Source organism: Embiotoca jacksoni, unplaced genomic scaffold (assembly GCF_022577435.1).
Source record: "Embiotoca jacksoni isolate LCO1_2020_lvr unplaced genomic scaffold, fEmbJac1.0.p SCAF_9, whole genome shotgun sequence".
NCBI lineage: Eukaryota > Metazoa > Chordata > Actinopteri > Embiotocidae > Embiotoca > Embiotoca jacksoni.
In genome coordinates, this window is record NW_027185447.1 from 9793814 (window position 1) to 9809082 (window position 15269).

Below are 15269 nucleotides of genomic sequence, written 5' to 3' on the forward strand. Positions count from 1 at the left end.
TTATAAACTATTAAATATACTTAAATGTTCCTCCCCACTCCGCTCACGAGATTTCACCCCGCTCGCAACACGTCGCAAAACCTCGCGAGAAGAAGGAACTTTGGACAGCTGAGCGACGAGAAGAGGACAGAAACAGAAAGCGGTGCTGCTTCCAAGTGCTACTGCGTCAGCATTTATAAAACATCATACAGTGGAGAAAAACAAATATTCATATCAGTTTTCTTGAGGACATCAGTAGTAGAAAGTAACTAAGTACATTTAATAAACTATTGTACTTCAGTACAATTTAAAAGGTCCAGCAGTAGTCCCTGAGTATTTCCATTTTATGCTACTTTATACATCCAGTCCACAGCATTTCAAAGGGAAATATTGTACTTTCGATTCATTGCATTCATATGTATAATAAATATAACCCTACAAATTGTGACATTGTGCATAATAACTACTTGCACTGTTGATAGTTTATGTACATTTTGCTGACAGTAATTATGTGCTTTTATTAAAGTAAGATTTAGAATACAGAACTTTTACTTGTAATTTAAAATCGTTATTTTTACTGAAAGCCACATACACGTACATAATTGGATGATTATTTCATATGAATTTTGCAAACAGCTATTAATGATGTAGATTGTATAGGTAGAATTAATTTTAAAGTTTTATATCTTTGTAGTTCTACAACCTATGACAAAAAATGTTTTTAAATTATCTAGAATAAATCACATCTTGCATTACAAAAATCATAATATTCCTACAGCATTCAGAAAGAGCTAGAGGAGTAAAAGGTACAATATTATATTTTGAATTGTAAAGTCAGAAAAACAAAATAATTACTACTTAACTACAGTGCTTAAACATTCTTAATTACATTCCACCAGTGACTACAATCGTACTTTAACAGGGTGTGATATTGGCATATGTGTGTTGTGGAAAAACAATTCAATTCAATTCAGAATTATTGTTGACAAACATAGAGATCATGTCCAATTCATACATTTAAAAAAATTATTAATGTATTGTGTTTCTGATTTCACACTAACATGGAAAAAAATAGTCAGCAATCTTTGGTTATTACTTAAAATATGTATTACAGGTGCATATTCTGGTTGAGTCAAATTGCATCAATATCTTACTCAAATCAACAACCACAAAAAGAGTAATTTTTTTCTGTCAAAAGGACATGAAAAATACACAGTAACACAAAAGTAATATCTATGTAACATTAAGTGTTACAATTATATCTTACCACAAGTACCTGAAGGCAGCATTAGAGGTCGTGACTAATTCCTCGAGTTTACATTTTTTTGCTTTTGTATTGTAGAAAATGTCTTCAGTTCACAATCAAGAATAATCGTATCAATGTTATGCACAGCAGAACAGGATAAGCTTTGGCAAACATAATGTCAAATACCATTATAAGACTGAACTGGATGGCTGATAAAAAATAAAAGGAGAAAAAAAAAAGACATACACTCAATAATGCAAAATGAACACAGATTTACACAAATCAAAAGTGTAAATTCATCCACAGATTGGATCTTAGATAATTTTTTTAAATGACATTTGGCTTTGAAATAGAGTAAATCCCCAATATGGAGACTAATATTGAATTTTAATATTAGATTAGGCAACCTAACATATGACAAATAATACTAAATAATATTAGCTCTCCTTTACGTTATCTTAAAACACCCTTAGTGAGACTCGTATTTTTAATGATTAATTAAATACATTCAACAGCACATCTCTTTTTTCTAACTCTACAAAGACATCTGTTGGAGCTGCTGTGCATATGTAAAACCAGCTAAAACTTTCAACACCTCCTTGCAGGACTTGCTCATCCTCTGATTTAAGCCTCATCAGAGTCCTCATCCTCTCGATGCTGGCATGAAAACGATGACTTGAGGGGAACTGAGTCAAATCCATCTGATGTCCTCTGAAAACACATTATTAATAACATGAAGCACGATAAGCTGTGGCTCAGTGTGAGGGTGAATGAAGGGGGTACTGACCTCTCGTGAGAACGATTTTATTTTGGTGAAGAAGGACTTCTTGGTGAGGTCCATGAGTTCATCCTCTGCATCCTCTCCTTCCATTATTGCACAACTGTCTGCGGTGGGCAGCTCACACTCCTTACCCCCAGAGCTCATCATCAACTTTGAGTACTTATACTGCAGCCTGCAGATGGGGGATGACGAGAATAACATCTGGTCAACAACTGTTACGGTTTTCATGGTATCCGCAAAGATTTTTAACCTTTCATTTTAGTAACAAGTGTGACATATAAGTGCTGCAACAAATACCAAAGTAAATGTAAAGCTCAGTGTTCTCACTTGCATGTCTTCTTCCAAAAATAACAACTGACACTGATGAGCAGCACAGCAGCTATTGTTCCTGCGGACACACCAAACTTGAGCCAGAAATCCAGAGTCACACAAGCACTGACTTTTTGTGCTGGAAGTGACTCTCCTCCGTAACACTGCAAAGGCTGCTGCCACATATAGGTGGTTCTCTGAAACACACGCAGACGCAGACACAGACACAGACACACAGTCAGATTTTCCATCATCACATATCTGTTAATATTATTAGTATTTTCCTGACAGTGGTCAACACAAAGGTTGCAAACAGGGAAAGAGCTTGCCTGGCTTGGTGAAATCGTAATAAAGTGTACTTGTCAGCATTGCTAAAACTCACTGACTAATAGGTTATATCTTGTATATCTAATCTGAAAAAAGTGTACAAGTTAGAAAAATTATTAATCAGTTTGAGGTGCTGGTAAGTGATTATTTTTTTTTTTTTAACCTTTCGACAGAGCCAGACAAACTGTTTCCAGTCTTTATTCTAAGCAATGCTAACTGGCTGCTAGCTGTAGCCTTATATTTAACAGTGATATAAACCTTCTCATCTAACTCTCTGCCAGAAAGCAATAATGTATATTTCTCAAAATAATGACCTGCTGGTGCTTAACTGTTTTTATACCACACTTAAAGTAAAAAAAAACCTCTATTATTAAAATTATTACATGAAATGGAAAATTAATTCAGTCTGGTATAACATTCCTGTAAATCCAATCTGATTGAGGATGTTTTTAGAATTTTTAAGTGTTTCTTTACGAACACAAGCACGTGATGGACCTCTGGAGGATTTGTGTGGGAATGAGGAGGTGTAATGATTTTTGTTACTATGTCCATGGCGATTTAGCACTACCTGTATTCCCTCGATGCAAGCACTGACAATCTCTCTGTAGTGGTTTTTGGTGCAGAGTGGACATGCATGCTGGCTCTGCCACAGGAAGTGGAAAGTACAACCATCACAGGTCCCCTCTGAACAGTTACTGTGGAGGAAGAGAGATTATGATGAGCTATAAAAAAAAATAAAAAAAAATCTTTGTCCACAGTTCAGCTTCAGAGAACTCAATATCTATAACATAGTGCAAAATATGGTTGTTATAACATTGTATGCGAGTAAAATCTAATGTTGTCTGCATGACTCTTGTCAGGTAAAAAGTTGAGCTTGTTTTATGTGTAAGGTACCTTGGCAGCGTGATGTAGTCTGTAGCAGCCACCGTGGGACTGCATCTCAGTCTGATGTTGGCCGACCTGCCTTGTTTACAAGCCTGAGTTGTATCACTGGACCTTTAAACATTGCAAACATCACGAACAAGTCTTAACTCCAACCATGTGATATTTTTTTTTTCTGATTCAGACTTTCTATTATATTTCTGACAAATGCTAAAACTTCCAGCACCAAATATTGACCAGTATGAATTTGAAAGCGTCACCATGGAAAAATGAGAATGAGAAAAGAATGAAAGACTGGGATCTTATTACTTGTAATAGAATATGACATCTGGTAGGCCGGACACGGAGGGGAACAACCAGTTTGGAGAAGAGATGCCACTCAGGGTCGTCTCAGTGGTCACACCTTCAGAGTGAGAAGACATGTAGCGTTATCATCTGATATGTTAGATACACATGGTGTAATTTAGCATTAGCGTGAGCATTTTCTGCTCGCAACCCCACCAAATAATATCTATTTGATATTTGATTTAATCTCAGGGTGTATATACATAATATATATATATATATATTACATTGAATTGAATTGAATTGAATTGAATTGAATTGAATTGAATTGAATTGAATTGAATTGAATTGAATTGAATTGAATTGAATTGAATTATTCACTGCAATAGACAGCTGCAGCATTCAGCTCATACCGATGAGTGAGTCACCAATAAGGAAAGGCTGGGAGGACACCATGCTCTGACTCCTGATGTCAGAAGGAACCACAGTGGACTGACAAAGGTAACCTTTGACCTCTCTCCCACTCTCTGTTACGTTGTCCACGCAGGAAGCTGGCCTCCATCTCTGTAAGAGAAATACAGCAAGATGAAACGCACGTCAAATAGACTTTTACAAAAAGAAACGTCATGAGGATCACAACTTCTTTACCTCTGTCCCACACAGAGCCACACTGAAATGATGGAAATATTGCAGGCCTTTGTTGGTGAAGCGAGGGCTGCTGCGGAAGCCGGTGACGTTGGCCAGAGGAGAGAGGTCGTAGTGCAGCAATGCTCCTCCTCTCGTCTGCACATCCAGCGTACAGTCACTGAGACAAGCTGTGGCGGCCTGAAGGGCGAGGTCAGGGTGTCAGGAGGTATTTTTACTAACATATTATACTCAGTGGGTGAAGTAACCTTCTGATCTTTCGGTGGGAAACCAAAGTGTTGGTGCATGCCAACATCATCTGAATTACAGAGGCAGGCGTTATTCTGTCTGTTGTTACAGTAGAGGATGTCCTGACGAAAGTTTATCTCATGAGGACTGTTTGTTTTTAGAATTTCTTCACATTTTTTTGTGTAAAGGTTAAATGATAAAGGTATTTATTTATTTGGGAATTCAGAGGAAAATCTTATTTTATAAAAGCATGTAAGATGGAAATACTATCTTTGTCAGATGTACATTAATTCAGGTGAATTAGCAAAATAATTCAAAATCACTTATGGCAGACAATAATTTCAATGTGAAAGTGTCTTGGTTTCTTTTTCCACTGAAACCTAAAAAAAAGACTAAAGATATGAAAATCAAAGTTTTAGAGACTCAAATAATGTTGTCTCAATATTTGCACAAAGCAACTAAAATTTCCAGAAACAACACTGATGACCTGACCTCAGTAAAATTGATGCTCTGATAGATTGAGCAAAAGTTTTTGTATTTCGTCTTAGTCAGTGGAAAAGATTTGTTCCCCTCACCTTGTTTCTCTCTGTGTTCGATCCACACGGAACACACGCAGCCTCTCCGACCGGCTGATCGGCCCTGATGAAGGTGTTTGGCGGGCAGCTCTTACACACTCCCGTCCCATTGACCATGTAGTGCCCCGGTGGGCAGGGAACGCAGGCGGAGGCGGCCTTAGACATCAGAGCACAGTGGCGACACTGCAAGGTCACACCTCCGATCACATTGGTCACGTGGATGGAGTAGATCTTTGCAACGTCGGCACTGTACTTCCTCTCCTGAGAGAAGAGAAACACAAAGTGTCTTTAAACAGTTGTGAGGCCTTAGACACACTGTGGTCACTATTTCTGTTTAAAGGAACACGGTTAACAGTCTTTGTTTTATAGTCAGTATAAAATTGAGATGTAAAGGACAAAGGTCATTTGGATAAGAGGTGGCCACACAGCTCCAGACTGCCCTCTAGAGCACAAAAACACTCAACATATCAGTCAAAGCAAATGTGACACTTAAGCAGTCTGTAACAACAAATTGAAGTAATTAATTTAATTTCCTTAAATTCATGCATTCAGTATCTATCACTAAATATTTGTGCTTCATGTTCTTGCAAAGCCTCATATAAATCTTTACATGACAACAGATGTGAATACTGTCTCCATTTTAGCAGACAACATATTGGTTTTATGGCTGAAGTTCCTGTCCTCCTCGAACATCAGACTGATATATCGTGTTTTTAAAATTTTAAATAAAGTCTTCCAGTGATTATCAACAAGTTTTCACTTGGCTGGGCAAAAGCAAAGAATACAAAGAGGAAACTTAGAAATCAAACGGAGTAGATTAGAATTTTAAAAGCAGTGGTTACAAGATAGAAAAAAGAAACAAGGAGAAATTTGAAAGTAAGATTATCTATAAAATATTGCATATCCAAAAAAACATAGATGTAACATGTACAATAAAATACTGTAGCATTGGTTTTCTGAGTTTTTATTTTTCTATCCAATATTCCTAAAATAGAAATTTAAGAAAATAATTTAAAAATCTTAATTATGCATCGATTTGACGAGCAAAAAGAATAATTTTAGAGAAATTTAAAAAAAAAAAAAATCTGCTGATGAAATACATAGATCTTAGGCTTTTAACTGCACATCAATGGTACTTCACCCTGAAGCCACTTTCTGGACTTCAAAGTCAAATAAGAAGGATGACTGAAACAAATAACAATGTGCTTTCTAACCTGTGAATGTGACAGCAAAAAACAATTTTGACATGTTTGACATGTTTAAGGCTGATGGATTGAAATGTTTACAGGTCAGCTGTGATAGTTGGGATGTGTGCCTGTTTCTCACCATGTAAAAGTCCTCCGTCCGTTGAAATGTCCAGCTGAAGCCGACGGTGCTGTTGCTCTGGATCAGGTAGGAGTATGACTGTTTCCCGTTGCTGCCTTTCCAATGCTCCACCACATCGTTATTCCACTGATGAAAACCCTATGGAGAAATACATTCACCTCATATATTCATACTGAGTCAAACCCAGTTTTTATACATTTTGTACATCCTGAAGCTTACGTGTGACAGAAATACTAAAACATTTTTGCCTCACCACTAGGAAGTAAAACGTGCAGTCAGCTGTACAAATGGTCTCAAAGACAAAGGTGATGCGAGAAAGTTCCCTCCTTTCACGGTCTTTGGTCATGGACTGAGGCAGCCTGTGAAGACAAGGAACATTCTATGAAACTTTAAGATACACATTTGTAACTATCCGAGCTCAGATTTGGGACATGATGTGTAGCCACAGAGAGACAGAGAGACATTTACATTTAATTCTGAGAAGAAAATTCTGTTAGACTTCACCTGTATCCGGGAACACTGAGCGAGAGCACAAGGTAGTCTGTGTCCTGATCCCCAGCGGTGGTGTAGACGTAATCTCCAGCCACCTCCCATGCTGCCATTAAAAAGACATAAAACACACTTCCATGTCATCCCACCAGCAATACACACATACACACACACACACACACACACACACACACACACACACACACACACACACACACACACACACACACACACACACACACACACACACACACACACACACTAACTCGCTATGGATCTTCCTTGGGAGAGTAAACCAAACTAGTGTAATTTTTAAATTAACTTCTGTTACCTATAAATAAGGAACAATAACATAACTTAGTTCAAGTATTACAAGCAGCTCTGAGGCTGAATGTGTCACGTTTATTCTTGAGCTTGGAAAGCTTGTGGACCATTGAACAGTTAAGATTACTGCTGTGGCTATTTTAACTGTTATTTCTTTCAAATTTTATAATTTTGGGGTGTTCAGTTATTTGAGCTATAAATTGAACCTCAGAATGTTCAATCATTCTGCTATCTTTCTGTTTTGAGAGGTGCCTTACAATAATTAAAATAAAGTGTGGTGTGATGGTGATTATTATTTAGCGATATTCTAAAGTTCTTAGTAGTTGTCTATGATGACTGCCCAGTCCTACGCTGCGTTGACAAACATGAAGTCTCTCACCTGTGCTGCGGTCAGACTCGCTGAACTCTAAACGGAGAATGGAGCTCTTCATGTTGGACGGCATCGTGTTCCACCATTTGTATTCAAAGCCCACCACCGGCTCTGTGCCAAAAGGACACTTGGTACAAACTGTGAGTAAATAAGATAAGATAAGATAAGACTTTATTAACACACACAAACCATATACACAAAAAAATTATAATAATAATGTGGTAATATGTCAGGACATATATGTTTGTTTTATCATGTCAGGGTTAAAATATGAATCCTAATTTAAGGTTACGCTTCCACTCCTGCTGGACTCACTTTAGCACAAAACTGGAAATTAATTTTTAGTGAAATTAAATTGAATGGTATTAGGGCCGTGTACTCACCTGACATTAAAATGCATCCGTAGCGATCTTATCAGAAATGGTCAGCTACAAGTACAGCTGCGCATGCACCCGGGACGCATTGAGATCGATCTGCTCGGACCACATTCAGAGGTGGTCCTGAACGCATACGACGACATTGTTTTAGCAGCGTAAACGCAAATGTGTCCTGTGCCACAATGAAGGCTACCCATTAGACCTCTGAATTAGCAGCAGAAACACTTAATGCACGTTCCTGTGTGCGTATCTGATGTGGTGCTTCAACGTGTTACCATCAAATTACAGCAAGTTTTGTTAGTTTGGGATGTTTTTTTTCCTTCCACTCTAATTTTTTTTTGCTACCAGAAAAAAAATAGCCTGTGTGATTCTGTCAAACGCAGCTGAACCGGTGGCAGTTTATTGATTAAAAACAGGCTTTATATGACGTCTAGGTTTAGTTGTTTTTCTTTAAGTTTACCTCGTCTGTAGTTTCTGACACAAATCAGACCCACAGCTGTGGAAGAGCCGCCGCAGCACACAGACCGACCATCTCAAACTCTCAAAATCAGATTATTCAAAAAATAAACTGATGTGATCGGGTGGAGCCTGACAGTTGAGCAAGTTGGTAATTCACAACCTGAACTGTGTTCATACATTTACAAATGTGAAATACGTCATACATTTCTAACAGACGGCGCATTACTATTAGCCTGTGAGCGAGGATGTCTCATTTTTTTTTATGCGTGTTGCTTCATCTCCTCTGCTACGTATCTGTACGTTTTTAAGTGTATATTTACGTGATTTATGTGTTCATTTGCATATAGAGAGGAGAAGTGAGATTCAGACACTCAAGACGAATGTAGAAATGCACGATAATGCCAGACGTGAACAGGGCCTTAGTGTCATATGATCAACACCTTCACATGTGTGTGTCACAGCAAAATAAATCCATCTAGCTGACATGAGCGACGACAGAATTGATTCTCCACCTGTTCCATTTAAGTAGGAGCCGTTGGGGCAGGGCTCACAGGTGGAGGAGTTGGTGATGAAGAAACCCGGGTTACATGGCGGACAGGTTTGCTTCTCCCCTGATGCGGGAAGCGTCAGTGCTCCTTCAACAGTCTCACTGCAGATCTTAGGCTCAAGCCACTTGTACATGAGCTGAGTCTGAGACACACAGCAAGCCGGACATGAATACATGAAAGAAGCCACCAGTGGCTCTGTAAAACAATCAGCCAGGTAATATATATTTAAGGAAACCTAATAGTGACACCAGATGGTTGCTTACAGGATTTTCAAAAGATCTCTCTGCTGTCATCTGAACCGACATGATTGCTGCCTCCACAGGTCAAGTCTTTTTATTTTTTTTACTTTACCTTTCCCTCAGAGTCACAGGGTGTGTGGGTGTAGAAGTAGTCACTGTTTGTACACGCAGGTCTTGGTTTGCAGCTCCCTGAGCCTGCCTCTGGAAAATTAAAAAAAAAAAAACAAGTCAGGGGAAACAGCCGGCGGGGACGAGAGAAAGCACACAACTTACATTAAGATCCAGTGATAAGAAGAACACACTCTGTCACCACATAAGCAGCACATTCTTCATTTGTATGCCGACTCCCTCAAATGTGTGTGGCAACATGCAAACACCGCGTGGCTATTATAAGAATGAATCTGCCAGTGATGTGACTGGTCTTTGTGGGCAGATCATTAGAAATGCAAATCAGCATACCTGCGTATTTGTCTTGTTCACACTCATGGCAAACAGTGGCACCCTTGTTAGAGTAGGTGTCTGCAGGGCAGGGGGAACAGCGGGCAGACCCTGGTTTTGCACTGTAGGTGCCGGGTTTACAGTGGAAGCACTCTGATGTGTAGGCCACTCCTGCAAGAAAACCATTAATCAACTTTTAGTCATGTTGTCAACAAATGTTTAGAACTGCTGCGCACACACACACAACACACTGCAGGCGACAAGCTACCTGAGACCTGAATGTTTCTTAACCACACGGGTTTGACAGCACTGCCCAGCAGAGTATACGTTGTGGTTCGCCAGTAAAGCACGTTGTTGCCTTTGTTTAGCTCTACCTGCACAAAGGACAAACGAGGCAGAGTGGGACATAAACAGTATCAGAGCTGTTTGCATCCAAACTCCCCACAAAATGACAACAAGAATCCGACAGGTGTGATGAAGTGCTAAATCTTCACTCAGACAAACCTTGTATTGGCTCCAGTTGGTTTCCGAGGTCTTCATCCACCGGCTTTCAGAGTCTGTAGACTGACACTGATCGTTCTGAACCTACAAGGGAAAGACAAAAGTTTACAAAGTATTCCCCCTGAAAACATCCATTTTTGTTAGCAACAGTCATTTATATCACTTACAAAGAATTCAAAGGAGATGCTGTTGTCAGGGTAGAAATATTCAAATAACAGAGTTCCAGTTTTTTTCAGGCTCACAGCGTAGGACAGTGTTGCAGTGCACTCATCTGTGTTTGAGGCTACGTAGTCCCCCTTTGGTGTCCAGGTTGAGCTTTAAAAACAACATCAGCAGAAACAGTTTGAAACCCAGAGAGCTCCGATCAAATCAGTTAAACCAAGACAAAAGGGAAAAAAGACTTTTCAAATAAAACAAGTGAGGTACAAACTTGGAGCAGTCTGCCTGGGCATTTTCCTCGTTCGTTGTCACCCCATGAGTGACAAAACCTTTTGGCAGGCTGTCCCACTCGTCAAAGGACACACCGGTGCCCAGAGAGTAGGTGCCGGCAGCACACTTCTGACACTGCTGTGACTGCATGTCAAGAAACTCCCCCTCACTACAGGAGAAGGCTACAAGAGGCAAAACACAAGAAAGGGCAAAAACAGAGAGGAGAAGTCACGTTGTAAAGGCTGCACTCACTTCGATCAACACATACAATTTGTTATTTACACATAAATGCTGCGATACTGATTGAAAGTTTGCACTTACTGCACTGTGTGCCTTTGACCGGATCTGGGAGGCCTGTGCACGTGTCGGCTTTGTTGGGAACCGCCACTCTCCATCTTGACTCGAGCACGTCACACTCTGTGTACTCAAAGTGATAATCTGACTGCAAGAACAAAACACAGGTGTGAGTTTCACATAGCTATAAAAAAAAAAAAAAAAAAAAAACATATGTAGTGAAATATGAACACTCTAAAAAGAGATCGAATAATGAATACTTGTAAATAAAATACATGATATTAATAAATCTTGAGCTGGGGTTGCAAGTATTAGTTATTTTGCAATTAATCTTCCAATCAGATGCCATCAAACACCTTGTTTCTGCAGTCCAACACCCAAAGATATTCAGTTTACCATCAAGTGTGACAAAAACAAGTGTAAAATCATCACATTTGAGAAGTTGGAACCGGAAATCTGTTTTAAAAATGACTATAATGTGTAATCAATTGTATTAATAATCTTCTTATTTATAATTTTATTGTTACTGTTCTATAAAGAATGCAAACCAGCGTTCATGTGGGAATTAAACAACCCGTTAGTAAAAATAGATCACCGGGTTGTACCGCTGTAATTTTTCCCAAACCAGGCCAGCCTCTTTTACAAATAAAACTCGAGGCTAATATTTGCCCAGGAGGCCATCTCAACTGCTGTTTTCATCTCACTTATCAAGGATGTGCTGCTGCTTCTCTGCAGCCTTCAGGGTTTATTTATTTAGCTGGGGGAGAAAAGCTGATTCCTCCGATCCTTTTGTAAACATTTCATTTCAGTGTCGGCACAGAGCTTTGGAGACAGAAGGCAGCAGCTCAGGCGCAAAGCTTACAGATACTTACAAGTGACTGACAAACATGGTCCCACCCGAGATGATGTAATTTGGGAAGCGACATAACATTGAAGATCACCTTGTTGATCTGAAACTGTCTGAAACAAGGCTTATGTAATGTTAAAATTTGGTCACTGGTCAGCAACAGGGTGTAATATTTCAAGGAAGGTCATTCAGCAGACCAATCCAAGCCCACACAGGCTTGTGGGATTAATAGTTAACAGAAACATAGCAGCAGCAGCACTTCTCCAGGTCTGTGTTTTCAATTAGAGCTGCTGCATTAGCTGCGGTCAGGGGATTAGATGGATACAGGTCCTGGGTGGGAGGATCTGATGTAAAAATGCATCAAACTGGAGATGTGCGCTCTCTTAATCGCCTCCTTTAAACAAACATGCGGAAACCAAGGCAACAGGACATCATGACCGCCGAGCCTCGTGGTCAAAGAAACTGGCATGGAAACAGTCTCACCTGGTGAAAGTAGCAGCTGCACGGCTCCTTCCATAAATCAACATGTATTAACTCGTAACTTAAAATAAAACCGTACAGATCCCCTGCACTGCATGCGAAATAAGAGTCAAAGCATGCTGATAAAAAGGACTGGTTTGGGTATTTTAAAAAGGTACCTGCTGTTTATAGGCACATTTATAACGGATAAAGAGGGGTGAGGAGAGCAACGCAGACGACGCAACATATGGTGGTTCTAGTAAAACAAGTGTCTGATAACCTTTACAGCAGCGATGAGGGCAGAAGACTAAGATTCAAACACCTGCTTGGGAAACATGTCTCGTGATAAATGAGATTAAATAAACTGCTGTTAGTTTGTGCGAATTTGAAACCTCCTTAGGAAAATACACATGTTTATGTAAATTTCGTGAATGAGACAATGCTTCAACGATACATCCATGTTGCATCCATTTATTATTTAGGCCTACAGGTACACAACACGGTACAGCAGGTAGAACCTTGCAGTTCCACTTCTCTCATATCTCCGCACCTCAGAGCATGCCTGATATTTTGTTGCATACAGATGAAATTTCCACAGATTACAAATATTAGATGAGCTAATTAGCGAATAGATTAGCCTAATTTATCAATTAATCGATCAATTGATTGGTCTTTGAAATGTACGAAAATAGTGGAAAATGTTGACCAGTGTTTCCCAAAGACCGAGCCGCAGCCTAAAATGTATTGTTTTGTCCCGAGCAGCAGCCCACAACCAAAAGATATTAAGTTCGTTATCACGGAGGACTGAAGGAATCAGAAGATATTCACATTCAAGAAGCTGACAACAGAGAATGTTTGACATTTTTAAGAGAAAATTACTTCAAAACAATGAATTACCAAAAAGTCGTTATAGCAATTAATTTCCCGTCATCAACTAACCGATAAGGCTAATCGACAACACATTTCACACAAAAAAACAATAACAAAAAAACAATTTAAAGCTACATTTATAGCTTGGCCCAACATTCACAGGAAATCGTCCCGCAATTTAAACTTAGAAGAGTTTGTTAATAATCACGACTAACAGTGACAACGTGAATCTCCTCACCTCTTTGCACATTGGTAAATCAGCTGAAGTTTGCGCGAGAAGCAGCAACAGTACGAAGTGGCTCACGTGTGCGCGGCCTCGCTGCATCGTCTTGCTGTCAGAGCTGAAGTGATGGAGGGGGGCTGCAGGGCTGCAGGGCTGGAGGCTGGAGGGCTGACCTGCGCCCTCAGGTGCCGCCAGTCCGCCCGGCGGCTGCGGGGGCGTGGCTTCCCTCTCCACAGTGAACGAATGGGAGGTGTTTGGTTCAGGTGTTTTAACTCTGAATTATCTTTTAGTGCTTTGCCGTTTGAGCCACAATAGGCTGACTTGTGTTTTTACCGTCTTCTGCTGGTATTATTTCGGTCACGGCGTGGTACTTTTAGGTTTTTTTTTTTAGTTTTGTTTTTTTAGTTTACTTTTAGTGCGTGGCTTTGGAAAAAAAAAAAAAAAAAAAAGCAAATGGCAATTTCAACATTTTTACAAACCGGTATAGTTGCACGTGGGAAAATAACCTTTATAAGTTTCTAACGCTAAATGGACACGTGCCAACAGTTTTCTTGTGAAAGGGTTAACCGGAAGTTTACAGTTGCTTTGCAACAAGGTTGTAAACAAACAACCGAACTCTTCACCATTATATGCGTTTTTGTCAGCACAGCTTCGTGCTGACATTAAAACATGTCGAGCCGGGATCCTTTCCCTTCTCAAAAGGTAGAAAACGACATCACTCTCAGCGGCATCAGGCCGCGGCAGGTGGGTTTATACTGATGATAAGGCGGGTTCATTTTTGCCTGATATTCGTATGCATATAAAGCAAACTTTAAACAAAACATTTTGTAAGATCACCATATGTTAAATGGGCTACATCTCGCAGACATTTCAATATACACGTAAATCTACTCAAATTAAAGCAGTGACTTGGCACAATGCAGGATACATTATTCTATTTCAAGTTGAATGTGCTGAAGCACAAGAATATTTTTTTAATTCTCTAAATACTTATGGTCTGATTATATATATATATAAAAAATATTATTCCAACAATCGATAACCAGTAGATATAATTTATTTAGAAATAATTTGCTTCTTACTGTGCAGAGAAAAACGTTTAAACCAACTCACATCGCCCAAACAGAGGAACCTTGGTGTCACCTCCATCATACAGCCACTTTTTCCAGCACCCAGCAGAGTGTTATGCGTCATGACTACCAGGTAAGCTCCAGTAAGAATAATGTGAACCTTAATTTAAGAAACAAAAGAAAGACTAACTTACTTTCAGTTCAATACATTGCTCTTCTCTCAACCTAAGGCTCCAAAAGACAGCCTGGACCGTCATCTCAAGTCAGTCTATAATCACCACGACGACATCTTCTGGGGAAAGAACCAGGTTTTGTACCAGCAGGACACCATCACTCAGGCTCACAGGTGGGAGTCTGTAATGTGTGGGCAGTTTCAGGTAGTTCAACGGTGTTGATGTGCCATTGATTAATTTCCAGGAAACTGATGAGCAGTACATGCAGAAAAAGGAATAAGACAAAGACATCACAGTGTGGGTCGACCCACAGAGGCGCTCCATTTAGAGCATGAAATGACGCGCAGGTGAAGTTTAGTCAAATTATCTCTCCCAAATGTATCATCGGAAAAGATGGCACCTGTAAATCCACTAAGTCTGGTAGGTATCTACCTGCCTTCTGTGGAGCAAGACGTGTTCCAAATACAAATACAGCGTCCTTTTTCCCCCCACAGGCCTTTTCCAACAGCAGTAGCTCCAGGAAAGCACAATGACAACAGCTCAGCTTGAAGCTTCAACAACTCTGTGAACTGCTTG

General features: G+C 39.7%; 2 protein-coding genes across 2 annotated transcripts; one reads left to right on the forward strand and one right to left on the reverse strand.

The window, feature by feature from the left end:
• Nucleotides 1–779: 779 nt before the first annotated feature.
• On the reverse strand, nt 780–11194 carry elapor1 (endosome-lysosome associated apoptosis and autophagy regulator 1). The gene is made up of 21 exons (XM_069140365.1): nt 11079–11194; nt 10759–10939; nt 10496–10643; nt 10332–10412; nt 10096–10201; nt 9849–9998; nt 9502–9590; nt 9115–9292; nt 7776–7904; nt 7088–7178; nt 6837–6942; nt 6584–6721; nt 5258–5518; nt 4458–4634; nt 4223–4373; nt 3834–3927; nt 3537–3638; nt 3211–3337; nt 2334–2512; nt 2013–2178; nt 780–1936 (listed from the first exon to the last, which is right to left on the reverse strand). Exons 2-21 carry the CDS (start codon nt 10905–10907, stop codon nt 1850–1852), a joined length of 2709 nt encoding a protein of 902 aa, XP_068996466.1. The 5' UTR covers nt 10908–10939; nt 11079–11194; the 3' UTR covers nt 780–1849.
• A 2925-nt stretch (nt 11195–14119) lies between these two features.
• Nucleotides 14120–15242, forward strand: cfap276 (cilia and flagella associated protein 276). The gene is made up of 4 exons (XM_069140572.1): nt 14120–14194; nt 14540–14653; nt 14751–14866; nt 15188–15242. The coding sequence occupies exons 1-4, from the start codon at nt 14120–14122 to the stop codon at nt 15240–15242; spliced, it is 360 nt and encodes a 119-aa protein (XP_068996673.1).
• The last annotated feature ends 27 nt before the right edge of the window (nt 15243–15269 follow it).

Coding starts and splice junctions, on each gene's coding strand:
- elapor1 (XM_069140365.1), bottom strand. CDS start 10,907: ATGCAGTCACAGCAGTGTCAGAAGTGTGCTGCCGGCACCTACTCTCTG. Junction 10,644..10,758: donor GCCCAGGCAGACTGCTCCAA/GTTTGTACCTCA, acceptor TTGTTTTTAAAG/CTCAACCTGGACACCAAAGG. Junction 1,937..2,012: donor TAAAATCGTTCTCACGAGAG/GTCAGTACCCCC, acceptor ATGTGTTTTCAG/AGGACATCAGATGGATTTGA.
- cfap276 (XM_069140572.1), top strand. CDS start 14,120: ATGTCGAGCCGGGATCCTTTCCCTTCTCAAAAGGTAGAAAACGACATC. Junction 14,195..14,539: donor GCGGCATCAGGCCGCGGCAG/GTGGGTTTATAC, acceptor CTTACTGTGCAG/AGAAAAACGTTTAAACCAAC. Junction 14,654..14,750: donor TTATGCGTCATGACTACCAG/GTAAGCTCCAGT, acceptor TCTCAACCTAAG/GCTCCAAAAGACAGCCTGGA.